Raw genomic sequence first — 23489 nt, 5'->3', positions numbered from 1 at the left:
TTGTCATACAGATCAAATGGGGCTTCATAAGTCTGTCTAGCTGACTAACATTTATCACATACCAAAAAGAATGAAATCAAGATTCTGGCAACAGCCTGTGTCAGTCCACAGCATCACTGCAAGGAACAAAGTCTCTGTAATACAGAGCTATACTTAGTCATATTTATCAATCTCCATCACAAGTGCCAGTTACATATTTGATGATTACTTCCATCAATCTGAGCTCTGTGGTAGCAGAGACCACAAATAAAAAAAAAAAAAAAAAAAGCAACCCACATACAGGTCTCTTGGGACAAGGTTTAAATAGAGTGAATCTATTATGCTGGCTAGGTAGGGACTCATTACTGAATTCACCATCCTTTGTATTTGGAAATGCTAGAATCCATTCTGGGAGAAAAGCCCTTCAGCCCTTGGGATCCCAGCAAAAGAGTAGAGTCTCTTTTTATCATTTAATGGCTCTATTTCATCCCCACTGCAGAAAAGATTATGCCAAGGGCCATTGTTTCTTGTCCTCAGGCAGGCTGGGATCTCTTCTGAGAAGGCAGAAGTTTGAAGTGTACGCAGACCTGGTAGGAAGTGCTATGAAAAGCAGTCAGGAACTACCTCCCTGCTCCCAAAAGCTGGATTTTCCTGTATAATTATCCCAGGAGGAGCTGGAATTTGAGGGACTCATCTGAGTGTGGGACTGAGTGAGGCATAAAGGCTGGTGCTGCCCAGCTCTCCCAGCCCTATGTGGCGTGGAAAGCAAGGCAGTCTTTTCCCTGGCAGTGCAGGTATCTTTCCCAGTAACAGAATTGCTGTACTCTGTGTGTGATGATTTGATGCTGAGCTAATGCTTCCATATAACCTCTGAACATGGGAAATTCGCCACAGACCTGTTAAACAATCCTTGCCTCCTTAGCTGCTGTCCAAAATGGCCTCGTAACTTAGCAACTAACTTGCTCCTGCTATTGGTCCTAGGCCTTCTTTAATGTTACCATTTCTTGAGCTTTTCCCTTCCATTTTCTGTATATATTTCAAGTATTCCTCCCCCTGAGGCAGTGCTTCAAGAAGCAACTCACTTTTCTTAGTTTTGGCCTTTTATAGGCTATCTCTAATCTTTCTACAGAAATCTCACCAGCACGGCTATAGCTCATTCTGACTTAGACAATCACCACATCCCTTAGCCCAGCTGTTACTTCAGTAAGGGGTAACTAACAAGGAACAATCATCCTTTGGACATTAGCAATCAGGACCCAAACACAGTATGCTAAAGCAACATAGGTAAAAGATCTAAAAACCAGCCAACCTCCAGCACATGTTAAAGTTACGATTTTCACACCAAGTCTAATGCAGTTTATATAAACCTTCGCTTATTTGTAATAAAGTGCTTCATCCCAGGACAGCAGGAAAGTACACAAAATAATCCTCCATTTTAATAGAATCACAGAGTGGTTGGGTTGGAAGGTACCTTAAAGATCATCTGTTGCCAACACACCTGCCATGGATGGGGACGCCTTTCAGTAGACCAGGTTCCTCAGAGCCCCATCCCCCTGGCCTTGAGCACTTCCAGGGATGGGGCATCCACAGCTTTTCTGGGCAACCTGTTCCAGTGCCTCACCATCCTCACAGTAAAGAAATTTCTGGGTTAACACAGTGCTACCAGCAGTTACAGGAACAGGCAGCTACACTTGCTGCAAAGGCAGCTGTTAAACCACTGCCTGTCTCCATTGCTGGGTTTTGTCCAAGAGCAAAGAGGAGCTGCATGCCTTAATCTTCATTTATGGGCTGAAAAGACTGGCTTTGCTTATGTTTTCTTTCGCTGTTGCTACTGTCTTATCTATTTGGTATCTTAGATATTTATACAGTACACAGACTTCTAGCACCTTGCAATTTACCCCCACCCCACATTTGGATCTGTTTATATGTGATCCAGTGGCTTGTTTTATTCAAAGATATTTGAGTACCTCAGGGTCTTGTGGTTTTGCTGCATGTAGTGATGTACTAACAGTGTACAAAAATATTTAAATTGCTACTTGAAATACAATTTGTACAAAAACTTAAACAAGCATCAATCAGAAGGCTGATATGAAACCTCCATATAAATAAGCCTTTAACTTCAGTCAACAAGTAAAGGCTTGCAAGGGAGCCTTTGGTCATATTTCAATGCATTGAACACTGTTTTACTAAGAAATACATTAAATCCCTCATTAAGAACACACTGAAAAACACCCCCTGCCTCCTCCAAATCTCTATACAACCTGGCAGGAACAAGAAAGCTTGAGAACAGTGTTGAAACTACAAATGGCATATATAAAAAATCCAAAATAATTTATTAAATGACATATTGAAAATTTGAAGATAGAAACTGCAAAGGAAAATGAGGTAAGAGTGCCCAAGTACAGAGCCATGGATTTTTTTTCTTTTTTCCTGCTAGGCAACAGCAGAGAAAGAAAATACTTTTAAAAAATCTGGCCTTTAAGTAAATGGAGATGAGGTTTCTATTAAACATTTACGTTTCACAGTGAGCATATTTTTGCTTTGTTAGCTGATGACTACCACTGTTTATCAAACAGGATTACCTTCCTTAGACATTCCCAACCCCCCAGTTAGCTGCACCTTATGAATCACCAAATTTATAACTTGTCAGGCGTGGTCTGATACCTCAGGGCAAACTGGGACCCTGTTGCAAACAAGACATGTTAACTGCTTAAGCAGCTCACCAGACAATACATTGTTAAATGTGCTGAAGTCTTGAATGCATCCTTACTGTAGTAAAAAGAGAGTAATATCTTAGCATAGTTTTTTTTGAGACCTGTAGTTTGGGTATGACCAACCAGATTATTAAAAATGAAACAATTCACATAGAGGAGCATGCTGCAATGCAGAGACTGGAAGGTGGCTAGAAGGATTAAAGAAATAAATCATCTTGGTTTATTTTTAAACATGGTTCATTTTTAGAGGGTATAAAAAAACCTAACATCTCTGCAATAATTTTCCTATGGACTTTTGGAAGTGTGAGCTGTATTTTGCACTTCCCCCCTCTCAACTTGCACACAATTTGAGCTTGTTCTTAAAAAGCTTCCCAGAGCTCAGTCCTTCTGAGTGGTGGCGCAATGTAACACACGAAACAAGGTAACCAACTACTTAAAAAAGCCCCACTGAACAAAAATGTAAAACATGCAAGATCCACACTAGGCATGCTCAGTCTCTTCGGAAAACCAGCAGAGGTCATTCTCTTTGAATAGGCTCACTCCTGTCACTTTATTTGGTCTCAAATGCTCAGTGAAGAGCTTGGTAGCTCAGACAAGAGGTGGTTAGGTCCTTGGCTTAGCTAGAGTTGAGGAACACAAGGGAACTCTGCATGTAAATCATGAGGCAATGGAATTGACTTCTTTGAAAGCCACCATATAAAAGATTTCTAAAATCTCCTGCCACTACCTGGTTGTGGTAAGTAGCCTTTAAAAAGAGCTTCAGAAGTGCCTTTGTATTTATTCATTTCTTGCATCACTGGGAGAACTTTGTAAGTGTATACAGCATAGTATACCTTTGCCACAAGAAAACTGATCCTGGATAAAGAGAAGAGAATGACTTGGAGTGACACAAATTACTCTGCACAAAATCACAGTCAAAAGTGACACATTTAATAGCTGCCTATTCATGAAATAACATGCATTGCCAACAGTCCTGCATAAGGGGACTACAGGATTTCTAACAACGGAGAAAGACCAAAGTATGCTGGAGATTAAAGTGTAAGCAGTATAAATGCTGAGTTTTCCCTTCATGCTGAGAAACCTGCCCCGCTCCCCTTCCCCACCCCTGCCAAGACAACTATTACTGTCTCTGTCGGTTCTGATGCAAACCCTGGAGCCCTGTATACAAGCTTGATTTGACCAAATTCAGTTGCTTGCTATAAATATGCCACTGTTATATTCATGTACCACACAGCTCTGTTTAAAGTTCTCACAGAACATGTGCCACTTCCCCGCAGGGAAAAAAAACAAACCACAATCAAAACAACATACCACCCTTCTTTTTTTCCCTCACTACATTTTTACTCATGCAACAAGAAGAGACTGTTCACGAGTAGTATTACTCATGACTCGAATCAAGCTGATATAACTTCAGAATACAATGGGGAGCCTAATGAACTTCTAAGAGTTTGACAGGGTGCGTATCGGATGTGGGGTATTTGAAATATTACACCACACTGACATGCCTCACTACGGGGATAAACATTGGCCCAAGGTTGATATTTGCTGCAATATTTTGTTACTCATTTCCAGTATTTTGTTTTCGATACCAGCTGGGCACCCTCCCAAGGAAACCAAAATCTTCTTCCTTGGAACAGGCAGATTTCAAAGGAACATTATGCAAACACTGTCTGTTTTCCTCTATGATCTTTATGTAGTTACAACACTGCATGCTGAGGATAAGGGACAACTGCTCTGACAGAGAACTTAAGTGTAAAATAAAGAATCAACACTACTGCTTTAAAATGTTTGGCAATGGGGTAAAAAATATGTTCTAAGCCAAAGGAAGCTTTCCTAACAAAGTCACAGCAGGCCATCTATCTCCATGGGTGTATGCATTTGTTTCTTATTAAAGCGAACCCCGAAACTCCAGGCACATATTTGATTGTAAATGAACTTTCTGTTTAGAGACTAAAGGAAATGTATTGTTTATACAGAAATCTTTATTCTAAAATTAAAAAAATAAACAACACCCAACAACAAAAACCTCAACAACAAAAAACCCTTTAAATTCTATGTCCATATAAATAAAGGAAAAACCATTAAAAAGAAAACATCGTCAAACTAATAAATAATTTTAAAATATATTAAACCATTAAAAAGTAATTTTATTTGTACTTACTCCTTGAAAAGAGAATTTAAATAGCAGTTTTGTTAAATAGTAAATTGTCCTGCAGAGTTTTGATAATTTTTAGAAATCATAATAAAGGTAGTTTACCTAATTCCTGAAAACTCAATGAGGAGATGCAAAACTAAGTCTTGTTCGCATCTTGCAGTAGTTCAAGAGAACTAGTTACAGGAATTTACCTAACTTTGCTGATTGAAAAAACCCAAAAAACCCAAACCACGTGAAAAACCTCACCAGCTTTCCTGCGCAGGAAAGGCCTGCAGATGGTAGCAAGAGTAAGACGAGAAAAGTCCACTAAAGCAGTATGACTCAAAACATCTTGAAGGTACTTTTAATAGCTGCTCGGAGCTAGGATTTCACCATTTTTGGAAAGGTCATTTAAGTGAACATTCACAACTAGGAGAAGTGTTATTCTAGTAAACGAAAACATTTGTGGTTAGTAAAATTGAAGCAGATTTCGTATCTACATTAAAAATATGTTTCCATTTGTCAGCTTGTGGTTTTAAGTACAACTCTACAACATTCTGGGAAATGAATGATGCAAGCAACACTTCCAATAGAGAAGGGACTAGACTGCATGGGATTTAATAGTAATAAAATATTTGAAGCAAACAATTTGTCTAATACATACCAGTGAAAGGGAGACTGCTCCCTTACAGATTTTTACTTGAAAACAAGAAGGAAAGCAAAATAGACAAACTCAGGATACTCCCACTAACGTATCACAAGTAAATACAATTTTGTAAGAACTCTGGATCTCAATTTGTTCTGCAAAACACAAAGAAGTTTTGGTGCAACTTAGGTTTTCCAGCAAATGGAATGATTCTCAATTTCCTTCTCTGGAAAAAAAATTCTTAAAGAATATCCCGTCTTTGCTATGTAAATGGGGAAATTCTCAGGAAAAACCCACAACTAGTGCTAGTATAGACAGACTCTTATTCTTACATGCTCACAATAAAAATGGACTTTTCTTGAAAGCAAGTTAGGGCTGGAGCTCAGCTTCAGCTTGCAAATTGACTTAAGGAGAGAGCCTGAGAGATCTAACATTTCTGGATTTTTTTTCTTTTATTCCTTTTTTATTTCTTTTTATGCCAGGCAAGAAATGGGCAGATACATGGGATTAGGTCAGTTGGTCAGAGCATGGTGCTAGTACTGCCAAGGTTTTGGGTTTGATCCCCATCCAGACCATTCACCTAAGAGTTGGACTTGACGATCCTTGTGGGTCCCTTGCAACTGCAAATATTCTGTAATGAAAGCTGGAGAGGGACTTTTCACAAAGGCACATAGCGACAGGACAAAGGGTGATGGCTTTAAACTCAAAAAGGGTCAGTTTAGAGTTGGTATTAGTAAGAAGTTCTTTACTGTGAGGGTGGTGAGGTACCAGAACAGGTTGCCCAGAGAAGCTGTGGATGCCCCATCCCTGGCAGTGTTCAAGGCCAGGTTGGATGGGGCATGGAGCAACCTGGTCTAGTGAGAGGCGTCCCTGTCCACAGCGGGGGGTTGGAACTAGATGATTTTTATGGTCCCTTCCAACCCAAACCATTCTGTGATTCTATAACATATTCTCACCTGTACCAAAATGCTCATTCCTTGAGTTTAAATCTCTGTCAAATTTGTGTTTGGAAATATATGGAGGGATTTTCTTTATTTTTGGAATGCCAATAAATACTCATGGTATGTATGATGAGACAGTGTTAGAAAGACAGAGGAAATGAGAGATTTTGCGTCTGTGCACACAGACTCGGAGTAAAAAGCTTTTACACAACACTTGAAGACTTCATGGGCTAGGAGATAATAATTATGTTCTATTTATAGTGTATTTTTCCTGAACGACACATTTACTTTATTCCTGGCTTAAACACTCACCAAGAAGTACTGGTTTGCTGACACCTCAGTAATTCCAAGATGCTGGTGCTCTATAATCTTTCACTTCCTCCTTCCACCTGCCCTAAATAGAAATTTATTTGTACAGTATCTGTTTTTAGCAGGATAGATCCTATATTTAAAATTAGTCTTAAATAGTTATTTTAGCAACTATTTGTCAGATGCACAAGCCTGCAGGCCAACGTGTACTGATTGCATGGACATATATAGAACCATCTGCCTTGGGAAGATAAGACCAATAGCAAAGTCATTCTAAAAACTGAATTATTGCTTATCTAATTTGAGGTGTCAAAACCTGTAACTTAGTATAGAAAATAATTTTTAAACAAAAGAGTGGAATTCTTGAGTATAAATTAATTAATTTAGAGGGGCTGTTAAGTTAGTCTACAATAATAATTTTCCTTATGTTACTCCTCTTCAGCATCTTAGAAGGGCTGTTGACTTTGTGAATTCTTAGCTTAAAAGACTTGCTATGGGCAGTGACTTACCTTCAACCAAAGAGACCATTTTCAAATCAAAAAGTTGCTTTTAAAATGAAAACTCATCATATTCTATGAAATATTCAAAATTCTTTATTTCAGACCAGTATTGTTACAAGCATCCATTTCTTCCTCTGCACTTGCACATGATCAAAGTTGGCACTTCCAACCACAAAAATGTTAAATAGTTATTACAGTACAGGCACAAAGTAGCCAAAAAGCTTTACTCATTAAGCAAAGCCATTATTGTGCTCTAACAGCATTTATTACCAGTGCATAAACTGATCGCCCCTCCTAAGAGCAAGCAGGAAAGGGAAATTTCCCTTAACTGAAGGAACACAGATGGCAGCTCTGCTGCTAAAGCAGTCATTTCATCAGTGGAAGAATGACAGATACCTGGATACACTGGACATCTTTCTTCACTGCTTTCAGTGGCACTTACTGATTCACGTGAGTTTGTTCAGAACTGGATTAAACATCTTTACACGTGTCCACTACTGCTTCAGTTATTATAATCACTATCGGAGTTCCACATTTGAAGAATCAACATGATTTTTTAAAAAATGAAACAATAAACCCCCAGAAGACTGTTGCAGTTCTCTTGCCTGAGAGCCTGATTCATAACCATCATTGAAAATCTCGTTCCTTTCTAGAAGCATCAAGAAGGCAGCACCTGAGACAGTTTGTATCAACTAACTCTGGATTAACTAGTGTATGTTACTGTGTTTCAAACTTCCAGTTACAGTGGTAAGTCTAGCAATTAGCATATGGAATGAGTATCAGATACTTACGTGTACCAAAGGCAAGTTAGTCACAAAAATCTCTACAAATACCTTACAAACAAAACTAGCAGTGAACACTGCTATCTTTACACAGAACTTGTTCATGAACACAACTGATTGGGCAGCCATCTGGAAAACAAGCTGATAGCTGTGTTACAGAAATAGCCAAACAAATATTTGATCATAGTAACTGTATGAACAAGTGTTAGAGCGAGAGAAGTAAGCATGATTCAATTAGCACGAACTCCACTTATACAAGAGTGCCTCCAAGCCACAGAATGCATAGCTTCAGTTTTACACTAATCATCAATACTTCCAATACATGCAACTGAGTCTGGCCAGCGTGTCTGAGCAGGCAAAGGAACATAATTCCATTGGTTTTCTCTACAGCACGCAGGCCCACTCGACCGGCATGAATGCCAGTCTTTGCCTATACAGGACACTTGGCAGCAGCAGGTGCCCTGCAGCTCAGAACAGAGGGAAACGGCAGAATGCTTCTGTCAGAGGTAAGGTTCAACCTACGCAAGGTATGTGCACAGTTTGTTTCTAGGCACGTCTTTGGTTACATTCTCAACACAGTCTGCTTTATAAAATAATAAATAAAACAGCCACGATTTGGCTAAAATCCAGGCAATGATTAAAAACTTCTTTTTTTCAGAAACTCAGACGAAGAAGTCCCTTTAAATTCACGTTTTGTTATATCCATAAACGGTAAAATCCCAGTGCTACAGTAAGGCATGTAAATACTGAACCTGAAAGAAAATAAAGATGGGGAGGAAAATGGCATTAATATTGACATTAAATAACATTAAATCAATAACTCTCAAACATCTCTTCAGAAAGCTAGGTACACCTCTTACTACAATATTAAATGTTCAACAACCACCCCACCCCCATGTGAGAAATCAAGTTTTTTCATTTAGAACAAACCATTTCAAGGTAGGAAGAGTATAAAAATGACAAATAAGGAGAGAAAAAAACAAAAGAGAATGCTGGAAAACTATCAAAAGGCTGAAAGAAACCCTTACTTGCTTACCATTCCAAAAAGATCAATATAGCAAGTTACAGATGTAAAATGAGGAAATAAGTAACAGGATTAATAAATCACAGACAAGTACTTAGCAAACAAATAAACGGAAGCCATTTTTAACAAGGCTTTTCCAATTTTAAAATTTCTACTTAAATGAAATCACATTTTTCTTTCAAGATATACACACAAAATATTTTTGCCTTTATTTGTAACAGCAGTACTTCAAACACAATGCAAATGATTTTTAATTATTTTTTCTTCCATTTAGAGTTCAACTTGGTTTTGAGTAGGAATGGCAGGGAAAAGAATTTCCTCTCATTTTAATAAAGCACCTTTTATTTTCCATTTTACTGGTTCTCTTTAAAAGATTTGTCTGAAATATAGTACTATGAATAGGCTTATGTGATTGTACTTTTGATAAAACCCACCGTGAAAAAATAATCAGAAAATCTAAATCAGAAGAATAATAATTTTCTACCGCAAACCTCATTTAATAGTACTGCACGCTCAGTACTAAAATGTCAAAATATTAAAGTTACCTAGGGCAATAGTAGGCACACATACATAATATTTTCTCCAAGCACTTCTGTAAATATGCAAGTTTAAAGAATATGTGGCCTTGAACAGTCAGAAAAGCTGAAATGTTCCTTTCTGCACATAGATCTCCATCAGATGGATGAAGAAGTAAGGCACAAAGCAGGCTGCTTACATAAATTAAGTCAGGCACAGAAGAACTTTTTGGTCCTTGTTAACAGGCAGTCATTTAAATTTCTCACACACATTATTATTAACAGTATAAAGAAGGGCAAAAACCTGAAATAAGCCCATGCAAAATAAAGTTGTGTATCACAGAAAACTGTGTGTTAAGTACAGAAATAAGGCTGCTAATCTTGCCTAAGACTATTTCAATTTTGTTTGTTTGGGTTTTTTTTAATCAGGGCCTTTATGAATAGAGTCAATTGAGAGTTTGCCAAATATTTAACAGTGTTTGGCAGTTTCACCATCAGAGACAAACCCCAGATTCCTTACCTGCTAAGTATTTAATATTATCAAGTTTGTGTGATTCGAGCATTGTTTTCAGATCTGCAACTTCTGTATCTATTTTTCTGTCTGTTTGGGTCAGAGCTCGGTCTTGTTGTGCATGCTAAAAAGCAAAAGCCACAAAATTATGCAATTTGAACACTTCCTAGTTTATTTAGAAATTTAACCCATCCCTTCAAGTTGTATTTTTGCTTCCTCCTTAAATGCATGTTAATTTGGATTCTCACAGAAGTTACAGAATATTCTGAGTTGGAAGGGATCCACAAAGATAAGTCCAGCTCTGAAGTGAATGGCCTGTACAGGGATGGAGTCCACAACCTTGGTGTCATTAGCATCATGCTCTAACCAATTGAGATAATACAGACCTTATTCAAAGAGAAGAAGTTCCTTCTTAGCTGCTTATATCCAAGGAATTGAGTAATTTGGTGAACTCAGGAAATGTATGTGATTACATGTTCCTTAACAAGTAATCCAGAAACTGGCAGAACTGGATGCCTTCTTATCTCAATCTAACAGCATAAACATTAACTTCAATCTGTCATTCAGCCCACTGACTAAAGTCACTGCTCAATTGTAAGAGCTATTGAGAAGCCTAAGAGCCTCTCATGACAAAATCATACTGGAGCAGAGAGATTTATGGATCATTTAAAAACTGAGAATTGGTCTTCTGTTGTAGGAAAGCACGTCTTTGTCTTGCAATGAGTTTTACCACAAAACCAGCTACAAATTCAGAATTTGATTATGATAGAAGACAGGACTTCTGCTAAAAAATATGGGATAGAATTACTACAGAAGAGACTGAAAAATCCAACTTGTAAACTGAGAACAGCTGCTGAGTTGCTGATAGTTTCAGATCAGCACTACTGAAACATTGTGAATCAGTTAATGATTTACTGCTAGATGACTTCATAAGGATAATTCCCTAAACTACAGAAAGGAAACAAAGAGAAGTAGCAGTGCTTGGTAAAAACCTCCTCTAAAATGAAGGCAAATCGGTCTAGCAATGAGTTTCTCTCTGAACGTGGCGGAAAGAATTAATTTCACGCTATGAGTGGAATTTCATTTACAGAAAATACTACATGCATGTGGTTTCAAAATAAAGTGACTACTGAACAGCTTATATATACATGCAGAGGGTCTAATAATATACATGAATTTTTATTCTGTAGACACTTAAGTTAAAGTGCATAAGGACATCACCAAGTCCATAAAGGATACCAGGTCTATAACACAAGTACAAAAAGATTTGCTGTGTTATAATCAGCTACTAAGTTCTTACCAATTCCACTATTTCTGTCCTCATTTCAAGTAGTTTTCTTTCATTAAGTGAATACTAGAAGAGGGGAAAAAAAAGTTAAACATGATACTGTCCTTAAACTTTTTTTCCTTTTTTTTTTTTTTTCCCCACTAAAAAGTTTGTAAGTTCTTACCAATTCCACTATTTCTGTCCTCATTTCAAGTAGTTTTCTTTCATTAAGTGAATACTAGAAGAGGGGAAAAAAAAGTTAAACATGATACTGTCCTTAAACTTTTTTTCCTTTTTTTTTTTTTTTCCCCACTTAAAAACATGTTTCTCTGTTTCCAAATTACGTAGAACACATAATCTGGACAAGATTATTGCCTGGCAGCACTTGGCAGACAGCATTGTAGGGTACCTGCTGTCCTTTTGAAAAGCACACTTCAGAAATGTGAAGTGCAACAAGTTCTTCAGACACCCACCTTTCACAAAGACTGTATATATTAGTAAGCAGCTGGAAGAAAGGCTGGCAGATTTGCATTTCTGAAAAACAAGGACCTATGACTCTGAGCAGTAACTCTGGAACAGTTGACTAATCCATTGAGCATACAAGCACAACCAAGACACAACCATCTGCTGCCTTCAGGAAGGGGAGAACACTTTTAAATCACATCAAACTCAGTTATTAACGAAATGTTTAGCCAGCACTGTATGCACTCAAAATTCGAATTGTTCTGACCTCTGCCATTTCATGGTGTATTTGTCAAAAACAGAACATTTGTATCACACATGAAGCCTTTTGTTTAGGGATCATCAGAAGTTGTGGCTTATTTTTAAGTTATGGCTATTTGGGTTCAAGGAAAAGTTAAATCCAAAATAAGGAAGCATGCCTTTAAAGCAGGTTACCTTTCTGACTCATGAACAGGCTTGATTTACCTTGACACCTATAATGGTTCCTGCCCCACTACTGGAGCAATTAAATTATTCATAGACAATGGATAAAGCACCAGTCTCCAGTGAAGAGTACTAAGGTCATCAGGCAACCATCTCAGAATCCTGAGTTAAACAGCAATAACCTTACCTATTCACATTCCCATGTGGAAAGTCACCTTATTTTTCTGTCACTCTGGAAGCTTATTTCATTTTAACATTAAAATCAGATTAATCTACAGAAATGCCTCAGCACTGAAAAACACTCCTTAAAGATCTAGAGCTCTGTTTGGACTTTTGACTGATCTCAAGTTGAAGTTAAAAGATAGCAGGCTGCTACAAATGTAGAAAACTACATAAAAACAAATAACAGCATGTCTACAATTAATGAAAGAGTCACTAGATTCTGCAAAATGAAGAGAAGGATAAAAAAAGAAATTCAGATATTTTATATAAATCTCCATTTTTGAAAGTGTCAAGATGCCAGAGTATTTATAAAATAATCTAATCAAAATTATGTTTGGGTAGAAATGCAAGAATTGGACCTCACATTAATGAATTGATCAGTACCAAAAGAACCATGAGAATTAAAATAATTTTATGGACTGAAATAGTTTGTCTGTTTTATTTAAATACGTGCAGTTAGCCAAATACACATCTTCTGAATTATTTATATTCTACGAGCTTCTTTCTGGATGTTTCTTAAAGTTTTGTTTTGTGTCTAGGACTCTCTAGGTCAGACCCAAGGATTTTAATCTTAGGTTTAAGACAGTGAAATTGACATTTTACTGCAAGCCATCACCATGTCTGTAACAACAACATAAACAGTGCATAGAAACAAAAGAAGGAAGGACAAGGCTAAATCTCCCCCTCTGCAATTCAACAGGGAGATTTCGCCTGAAGTCCGCTTTTTCACAGTGCAGAAAAAATTCAGTTTTGTCAGATACATCTTGAGTTTTTTAACAGCAAATTTAGAGGCACTGTGATGCATGAACACATGAATATATATAAATTTTTGTACTGTACTTCACATTTTTAAATCACATCTGTACACTGAAGATATAAGTCGCAGCATAAAAAGATGTGCACTAAGCAATGTAGGATTCTCTGAGAAATAAAGCTGTAAGATAATAAACTACAAAAAATAAAAGATAAAGCATTTGGAGTTTGAAACATGAGACTGCCAGCATAAGTGAAATTCTCTTTCAGCACTTTTTCCATGTAAAAATGAAGGATAAGAACATTTTACTTATTGCTTCAAGTTAAAACAATTAAAACTTTGGACATTTCTCTTCTGAAAAGTAACTTAGTAAGAATGCACAGTAACCCTCAATTATCCTGAGTTTTATTCTTAGAAAGCTGGGTATTCAGTCCATAGTCACATTACAATTGAAGTAAATATAACAATGATGCTGTGCCTACTATAGAAAATACTGGATTATGTCTTTCCCCCAACTCAGCATATGTGCTACAACCTGCTCCCCATTCAGCTGCCTTTTTCCTTTTCTGTTCACACACTGCAGAGCTGGCAATTAAATGGTGGGGTGGGGGGAGGAAAAAAAAGAAGAGCAGTCTCCATAGAAACTATGAAATTATAGTTGCACAACAGACCACAAAGTTGGTCAACTTTTTAAAGAGAAAGTTGACGTGCACAGTTTGCCTTTCCTGGGAGGCAAAATAAAGTTGTGTTCTGCACAATAGACAAAAGTCCAGATTCCTACATGAATATACAAGAAAACACTGCTGCCTAATTTATCACTGCTGCAGTGGTTTCATATAGGTTTTGTAAACCCAAAGTATTGCAAATCTTATGAAATACACAATGACTACATTTCATATGATGTTTTCTTAAAACATTAGCATGAAGTATTAACCTTTAAACAAGAAGTGTACCTGCTCAAATTGTACTTTATTCAAGCATCTACCACAGGCTAACAGACTGTTAGTCATTATACTGAATCACCAACACAGCTGTTACCTAAACTAATCACTGTGAAAAACTTCTAGGGGCACACACAGAAGATAAATGATATCTACATGAACAGTTCTTACTACCTGGATTGAAGATAAATATTACATCTTTATGATGCACCTGGGAAAAAGGACTGAGTAAGAAATAATAATAATACAGAAAAAGTCATTAAAAGATCCTTCAATTTAGAAGATGCCATTTCACTGAGATCATAAAAGCTACTGGAAAAAACATCTATGAGAACAGAACTCTGTTTAGAGTGCTGTGTATAATGCAAAAACTTGTTAATCTTCTAATTTTACATCTACATTATCCTAATTTAAGATTACATCAATTCAGATCTGCCAGGTATTTCAAAGCTCAAAACCAGTATGAACGAGGATAACTTACAATTAAAACTACAACTAGTTCCACAATAGGTATTTCCTGACAAACTAGATACAGGGAAATGAAATATTTTCAATGATGATTCAACAAAATGTTGAATTAAGTTAAAATGTTTATTAAGTGTGAAAATAGAGAAAGAGATATACTAATAAAATAGAAAACCCTCTAGGCAGCTAGTCAGCATATTAGATTAAATATCTAATATATTTAAGTGTAATATGTTAATCCTGATATTAGAACAAGATTAAAATAAGGAAAACATACATACCCAAACATGGCACCTTGCATATACCAGCATAAGGATGACTAACTTGGATCAATACCATCTTGAAGCTGAGTGATGCAATAGGTTAGTATGAAAATGCTCTTTGGGTAAGATGCTTTTACCCAAATTTGGAGATTACTCAGTATTGAGATGTTTCTAAAAGAAAGTAACCAAAACTTACCAGTTCTTTTACTCTGCTCTTCTCTAGGTTTAGGTTTAACTTGTTATCTGCACGAACTTTGGTAATTTCATCCTAATGGAAAAAATTGATAAAGCAGCAGGTAAGGTTTTCTGTTTAGTCATAAGCAGAAAGAATTAGACAAATATATTGTATCTTTATGTATGTATCTCATGAATTGAGCTTCTCTCCAATTAATGTATATAATTTTCAGAAGTATTTCTATTCTTCGCCTGGGAAATATGATGTTCTATAGTATGAATTGGATCTCAAAATCAAAAACTAGAAATTACTTTTAACCCTGAGAACAGCACTTAACTGAGAGCACATCCTTCTATAAATGCAGAGCATGTTTCATATACCCTGTAACTCTCTCTGATATCTAGAAACACATGCCTGGCTACACCGGTAAGTTGGATTTCTTCCACAAAGCAATCTTGATGCACAAAATAACTTTCAAAGCAGTTTCTCACCTTCCAATGTAAAAGAAAATCTGTTTCCAAAGACTACATCTAGGGTTTTCAGAAAAAGCTACAGACATTTTAAAAGTCAGGAAACTTTTATTTACATTTTTATACACCTAACTTCTTAAAACTACCATTAAGTTATACACTTGCATTTGACTTTATCAATAGCTGTGAGCTACTCCTGCTTTTCCCGGTGACAGCTGCCATTTTAATGCAACCTCCTGGCAGGAATTTCAGCCAGCTGACAGTTTGTCATGCAGCAAACTGCTGATCAGATGAATATGTGGGAGAAGCAAAAGACTGCTGATGCTCTGGGAGATTCTACTGCTAGAACCAAGTAAGCATTTCTCAAGTAGGCCAATGCCAACTCATTAGGTTAGCATTAACAATAATTAGACTCAATTTCTATGCTTGAATTTTGAACTTTTAATTGGTTTATCATTAGTTGTCATTGCAACAGAATACATTACAGTTTGATAAAGAAAAAAATAGAAATATTTTTCCTTGAAAATTTACATTGTGTCTTTTTGAGCAAGCATAGAACAACCTGCCCTTGTGAGAATTAAATTTACAGTTAAAAGTAAACTATGAAGACATCTAGCTTTTGAGAAAAGATGACTCAGATCCTTGATGCTCTCTACCAGTGGATTACACTAACGCATTTACATGCAACTGAAGGCATAAAATAAGTTACAATTCAAAAATTAGATGCCAAATGTATTTTAAAATAAGTTTTCTACACAGAGCCTGTTTTCGTGCAATGGTCATTTGCTCCCAAACAAACAGGACCAAACATAATGGTCCCAAACTTGGTGGCCTTAAAAACCCATTTTAAATTGTTACATTTGTTGACTGTTTTAAATTCTGGACAGGTAACAGGTAAGCCTTCAGAGAAAAAAGAAACAAAAAATCACCAAACTGAGCAATCAAACTCCCACAATTAGTAAGTACTATAATTTTAAATGTATGCTGCATCTTTAATGTACAGGCAGCCCTAAATGCAGAACTTCACTCAGCCTTAACTGTGACACAGCAGCTACTTTCTGAATCTAAATTAAGGACATATAAGTAAAAATATCATCAGTTATATTTTGGTTCACCTCTTGTACTAGTCACAGTTTCCTGTCCCCATAAATGAAGTATGCATGAAAGTGCCTTTGCTGCAGCCCACACTGTACTGTCAACAGCAATTTCAGTATCACATGTATCATAACAATTAAGCACAGCTTAGAAAATAAAATTCTGAAAGGAACACTTTGTATTTTTTCCAGCTAATTAGACAGGTGTTAATTCTTAATTATATTGGTACGGTATCTTACCATGACTTGCTTCTTCATCTGTTGGAGTTCAAGTTTTATTTTCTGTGAGAGTACAAAAAAAATTGTAGACTTTATTACTGTATATAAAACCACACTATCTAGAAATCTACTGAATTTGCATGATCAGTAATAGTGACTATAATCCATAATATGAAAAGGCAGGCAAACCAAGCACTATTCTATGTCCTCAGTATGCGATGAATACACATGCCTGTTTACTCAGTACTGTGCCCTTCCAAACAACAGCACAAGGCAGAAATTAGCAGTGTCCCACTGGCAGCCCTCCTAATATAGCCCAGGAGGCCATTGGCTGCTTTTGCCACAAGGACTCATCACTGGCTCATGGTCAACTTGCTGTCCACCCAGGCCCTTCCTGCCAAGCTGCTTTCCCTTTGGTTACCCCCAGCCTGTCCTGGTGGCTGAGGGTATTCCCAGAGACAGGACTGGGCATTTCCATTCATTCAACTTCATTTGATTGCTGTCATTCCATTTTCCTAGCTTGTTGATATTCCCATGAATGGCACCACAACTGCCTAATGTATCAGCTGCTACTCCCAGCTTTGGATCATCTGCAGACTTGCTGAAGGTGCCCTCTGCTCTGCACTGTCAACAAGGTCATTAAATCACAGAATCACCAGGATGGAAGAGACCTCTGAGATCATCGAGTCCAACCCATGCCCTAACACCTCAACTAAACCATGGCACTGAGTGCCACAACCCATCTTTTTTAAACACATCCAGGGATGGTGATTCCACCACCTCCCCGGGCAGACAATTCCAGTACTTCAAAAAATGTTTTCCTAATATCCAACCTCTATTTCCCTTGGCACAGCTTAAGACTGTGTCCTCTCGTTCTATCAGCTGCTGCCTGGAGAAAGAGACCACCCCCCACCTGACTACAACCACCTTTCAGGAAGTTGTAGAGAGTGATAAGGTCGCCCCTGAGTCTCCTTTTCTCCAGGCTAAACAACCCCGGCTCCCTCAGTCGTTCCTCATAGGGCTTGTGTTCCAAGCCCCTCACCAGCCTTGTTGCCCTCCTCTGGACGCGTTCAAGCATCTCAACATCCTTCCTGAACTCAGGGGTCCAGAACTGGACACAGCACTCAAGGTGCGGCCTCACTAGTGCCGAGTACAGGGGAAGAATGATTTTCCTGGTCCTGCTGGCCACCCTGTTTTTGACACAGTCCAGAATGCCCTTGGCCTTCTTGGCCACCAGGGCACACTGCTGGCTCATGTTTAATCGGCTGTTGACCAATACCCCCAGGTCCCTTTCCACCTGGGCACTGTCCAGCCACACCGCCTCCAGCCTGTAATGTTGCAGGGGGTTACTGTGGCCAAAACACAGGACTCGGCACTTGGACTTACTAAACTTCATCCTATTGGACTCTGCCCACCCATCCAACCATTCCAGGTCCCTCTGCAGAGCTCTCCTACCTTCCAGCAGATTGACACATGCTCCCAGCTTAGTGTCATCCGCAAATTAACTAATGAAAGACTCAGTACCCTCATCCGTGTAACCAATAAAAATATTGAACAGAACTGGCCCCAGCACAGACCCCTGAGGGACCCCACTAGTGAATGGCCACCAAACAATCCCAGCCCCAGTCATCTCCTTAGGTACAAGATGCTTTTCTACATCATTAGGAAAAAAAAAAACAAAGGCAAGTTCTAGAGTAGCACTTTCCAAGACAGTGACTTTTACCTCGTTTTCTGAGCGAAGTGCTGAAAATTCACTTTTTTCCAAAATAATCATGTCCTTTTTCACACCACCAATATGGGACATTACTTGCTGAAGTGCAATTTCCTTTAAAAGATGGAAGAAGAATCTCAGAACATATCACAACTATCATGCTTTTTCTCATCTGTGCCTACAAATATGAAAGACTATTTTGGTACCCTGAAATTTTTAATTCAGCAATTTCAGATTGATTATCCAAGTTTCAGAAAGCAAGATAGAGTGACAGTGACAAAATAAGCAAGTTAGGCTCAAACGTTGGTAATGTCTGACAAAACTGGCAGTGCTAACACAGACCAGAATAATTCAATTATTAACCTAGGAAACATTTGCTTTTGGCTCAGCTGTCTCTGAGCCAAATGAGGAAAGCTGGCCTTCAATCCAAAATTCCTTAGCACAACTATACTCTTCTGTAATTACCTCCTTTTTTGCCTCTCCCGGCAAGGAAGTCACTCTGCCTCACTACTCAGAATCACGCACTGATGCTTTGAATTGCTCTTCTAGGTCCATTACACTGAACTGACAGAAGACAAACAAGAATTCTCTGCAACTTTCAAGAATGGAAAAGTCTGTAGACATTGTTCTAGGTCCTACACTACCCACACGTGCAAATAGCAACTGCCTGCTCTACTAAAGATCTTCCTCCAGTAAGTAGTCCCTTGCTTTTGGTTCTGGACTAAGACCCTACAAACCTGACACAGCACTCTAGCTTCAGTTTTGTCACAAAATGCTATTCTACCTTGCAGCATTTTATTTTGAAGTAGCATCTAAAGTTGCCTCTCCAGGCTACCTGACCACAAGACTAAAAAAAATGGGTCAGTGGTCTGGACACATTACAAAAAGTCTACAGAAAGAGTATTGCATGGACACCTCTTTTCTTACTCCTCAGTGTCTCCAGATTGCTCTTGTTCTCTCTTCTCCTCAGTGGACTCAGCAAACAGAGACCAGAATCTTCCATATTCTTTCTCCTCTTCATGTCTATACATACACACACATGCATATCTGTTTTACCCTAAGGTTTTATCTAACCAAGGTAATACTTTGATAATAGCTCATCCACAACATTCCGTATCTTTCTTCCAATTCTCTGTTCTCTTTCTGCAGAAGCCCTTGTGCAAAGACTATAGGAAGTACAGATTTATCATGTGGCCCAGTGTTGATGGCACACACACTTCCCGAGCTGCCATACAAACCTACACATTGCATCTTAATGGCAGAAAGTCACCTGAGGGTCAAATCTAACAGTCTCAGAAAACTTCCACTACCAGTAGCAACATTAAACTCAACACAAAACAACATTCATTAAAAAAAGCTAGGCACAGAAGGAGGCTGAGGCTGTTTATTGTAAAATACAGCTAACCATGGGAGAAAAGGACCCTTTGACATGGCATTCTCTGAGTGACTGTGGAACAAATTCAGCACAAGAGGATGAAGGACTCCCACATCTGGTCTGCCTACAATCTAAATGCTAGTAAGGATGGCCTGAAACCTCCCTGGATGGAAAGTGGCACAAAATCCACTTTTGCAGTATTCCACTTTTTAATGAGATACCCTTCTGCCAAGACTATTATACTACAGGCACAGCAGCTGCTGTTTTCTCATGTCTCAAAACAGCAGCCTTGTTACTATGAAACAAGTTACTACTTGAGTTCAGAAGGTGACCTGGGACTGGGAACCCCAGGCTCACAGAGCAGCCCCAGCGGTTGTACTTCAGCTCGATTCTAATACAACAAAATGTCACTGTGAGACATAGAGATAAATAAAAAAGTCCCACATAACAGGGTGGTAAATAATTGAGTGGATCTGTACTTCCTTGTTACAAGTCTACAAAAGAATACATGTAGAAATTAAAATCCATGCATTGAATACCTCTTATGCCTGCCTAAGCCTTCTCAGTAACTCTGTGTCATACTGTAAGGTTGAAACTAAAAAACTACTTGTGGTTTGCATACCAACCCACAGTACTAAAATCTCAAGGTCCGTCACAACACTTTGGTAACTATCTGATAAACTCAAGACAAAATGAACCAGTCAATAGATGCAGAGGAATGTTTTCTCTTCACCTTCAAACTTTTAAAATGCAGTGTCTAACGGTAACAAATAGCAACACATATTTCATTAGCAGGCATACAAGGCTTTAATTTACTTTAACTCCACCACTGCCTCTGATCTAACCTGCTGTACTTTGGTGACCATGTCCTTGTAAACCATATCCAGGTTGGTGTTCATGATTTTCACTAATGCAGATACAATGACCTCCGACTGCTGAGTAGTGAACCCTAAGCGAAACAAAATGCGACATTCAGACAGAGATCCAAATCTGGACAGTTTACAGAAACACCACTTGCTGATACTCAGCACCAAATTACAACAAATGTCAGTTATGAAAGATAATAAAACACAGACCTCTTGATCCAGCACTAACAAAAGAACACAGTCAGTACCTCCAAGTTTCCCCACACCAAAACTAAGTCTGTGACATAGGATGACTGCTTCTGTAGTGCAGCACTGTTATACTATCAGAAGGATAAACAGGGAGTTTTCTAGAGTTACTGTGGAATGTCACCTCTCACATGTGGTTATCTCCACGAGCAAGCAAGAATTCTGACTCTGAAAAGCAGATACTTACTTCATTATACTATAAAACTTCAGTACCACTGAAGATGTACAAAACTCAACAACTAAAAACAAAGCCAACTGCCCTGATTTTAGGTCTGCCAGCTTCTGAGTGCTTATCAGAAAATTTTTAAACTGAATGTACTGGAAACTATAGTAAAACACTGTCCCTAAAATATACCTTCATCTTTTCCACCCTCATAATGTAGGAGTAAAAATATCACGAACAAGAGTTAATCATTATGAAAAGAAACACTTTCAAAAGCATGATTATTTCAAACTAACCAGCAGTTCAGCATCAGCGAGCACAGCTGAGAGCAAGTCACTTTCAACAGCTGAGCTGATATAAAAGTTTACTACCACCAAAAGGCTCCCTCTCCACTTATCCTTCCTTTTGACACTCTGACCTGTGCTCACTCAATTGAGCCAGCAGCTCATTAAATTAGTGTCTCAGAATATCAACCAAGCAAAAGGGTTGGAGAGTTTCCTAAGAAGTTCCTGGCACATGGAAAAAGAAGAAACCACCTGGCAGGGGGAAGGGGACTAGGACCTCTCTGTTTTAGGAATGGAGAGCTATTACAAGACTCTTCAGTATACTGAGCTTCACTTTAGGGTACCTCTCCCACCTCAGCATTGAATCCAAAATAATCTATTCCCCTATCTATATTTTAGCATAATACTGTTTTATAGAGAATCCTATGCTCTATCCTAAAAGCTGCACTGTACAAAGTAGCCTGTATTCCATCTGATTGTAACACACTGATGCATATTCAAGGTGCAATATACTACATATGAAGGAATCCAATTAATACATTTTAAACCACTATCTTGAAAACTCTGGAGTTTTTTGCTCTCAGTTCTTAAAATTTCATTTTTTTCTTAGCATTTGTAACTACCAATATGGTAATAAATAATTCCAAACAAAGTTATATAGGCTCACTGTTTCCTTTTTGAAAGAAAACCCTGTATGTCCTTACCTAGTATATAGATAAGCCCCAAAAGATCCATCAGAAACAAGATATAACACTACATGTCAAGGAAAAGTAACAAACTTTGTAAACTAAAAAAACACTCATGAAAGACACTAAAAGTAGTTACTTTGTTCAAACAAATTACCATTTGCTTCCAAGAGGCATACCAGCGCATGAGTGTCAAAATAAAGCCTCCTATTTCCCAGTAAGGAAATATTCTCTTTGCTTTGTAGAGATGACGACACAGAGATGCTTACATCTGGAAAAAAAAACCAAAACAAAATTAAAGTTATTTCTTAAGACTATTTTATCAACATGTTTGCTTTCCAGGAGTTTCCCTACTACCCAGAATGTTTTTCACTTAATGACAAAATACTCTGTGTTGAGATTACCACACAGCCTGCTTGGAAGTCAAAAGACATTTGACCAATAAATTCTATGTGCAAGAGCTAGAAAACAGGACACTACACTACTGCTGTCCTTACAAGATGCTCTCCATGAATACAGTGTTCTGGGAAAAATCCCACCAAGTGACAGGGTCCTGCATCTGGTTCCTTTACTGGAATCACCTCAGCAGATGGGACTTGTGAGCACTTCAAAGCTGTGAGGGCTAAATCCACACACTCTGTCCCTTCTTTGTTAAAGAAGTGAACCTTCATCACTTGCCATTTAGAAAAAAAAAGTAATGGCTCACAATTTGCCATTTATTGTTTTTGCAGAAAACACTTTCAACATTGAATGCCGATCTAAGACAGTGCGTTGTTTCCACAGGAATATGTAGTGTATAAAGCACCCTGACAGAATTAACGTGAGGTGGGGCATGAGGTGAGTCGCCAAGAGGCAGAATCTGAGAATCAATTAGGTTGGAAAAGACCTTTGCGATCATCGAGTCCAACCTACGAGCGAGCACCACCTTGTCAACCAGACCATGGCACTGAGTGCCACGTCCAGTCTTTCCTTAAACACCTCTGGGGACGGTGACTCCACCACCTCCCTGGGCAGCCCATTCCAGAGTCCAGTCACCTTTTCTGTGAAGATATTCTTCCTAATGTCCAACCTAAACCTCCCCTGGCGCAGCTTGAGGCTACGTCCTCTTACCCTGTCGCTGGTTGTCTCGAAGAGGCCGACCTGCCCTTTGCAACCCTCTCCTTTCGAGTAGCTGTAGAGAGCGATAAGGTCCCCCCTGAGCCTCCTTTCCTCCAGACTAAACAGCCCCAACTCCTTCAGCTGCTCCGCATGGGACCTGCGCTTCAGACCCTTCTCCATGCCCACTGCCCGAGCTCTCTGTGCTCTCAGGACACTTCACTCCCAGAGGCTCACCCCGCTCCCCGCGGCG

General features: G+C 38.4%; 1 protein-coding gene and 1 long non-coding RNA gene across 2 annotated transcripts in view; both read right to left on the bottom strand.

The window, feature by feature from the left end:
* Positions 1-7220, bottom strand: part of LOC108445825 — a 17163-nt gene extending 9943 nt beyond the window's left edge. Inside the window, exon 1 of the long non-coding RNA XR_001860809.1 lies at positions 5095-7220. This is a non-coding gene — a long non-coding RNA (uncharacterized LOC108445825). The remainder of the gene's footprint in view (positions 1-5094) is intronic.
* A 73-nt stretch (positions 7221-7293) lies between these two features.
* MCUR1 (mitochondrial calcium uniporter regulator 1) overlaps positions 7294-23489 on the bottom strand; it is a 16688-nt gene continuing 492 nt past the window's right edge. The window contains exons 2-10 of the mRNA XM_017730633.1: positions 23252-23350; positions 22299-22412; positions 20742-20845; positions 18534-18635; positions 16832-16873; positions 15049-15120; positions 11507-11560; positions 10065-10179; positions 7294-8757 (exon numbers count right to left, since the gene is read on the bottom strand). Coding sequence (XP_017586122.1) covers positions 8702-8757; positions 10065-10179; positions 11507-11560; positions 15049-15120; positions 16832-16873; positions 18534-18635; positions 20742-20845; positions 22299-22412; positions 23252-23350 — 758 coding nt within the window. The 3' untranslated portion in view covers positions 7294-8701. The remainder of the gene's footprint in view (positions 8758-10064; positions 10180-11506; positions 11561-15048; positions 15121-16831; positions 16874-18533; positions 18636-20741; positions 20846-22298; positions 22413-23251; positions 23351-23489) is intronic.

The sequence above is a fragment of the Corvus brachyrhynchos genome, unplaced genomic scaffold (genome assembly GCF_000691975.1).
Source record: "Corvus brachyrhynchos isolate BGI_N302 unplaced genomic scaffold, ASM69197v1 scaffold43, whole genome shotgun sequence".
In the NCBI taxonomy this organism is placed as follows: Eukaryota; Metazoa; Chordata; class Aves; order Passeriformes; family Corvidae; genus Corvus; species Corvus brachyrhynchos.
This window is presented reverse-complemented; position numbering and strand designations above follow the sequence as displayed.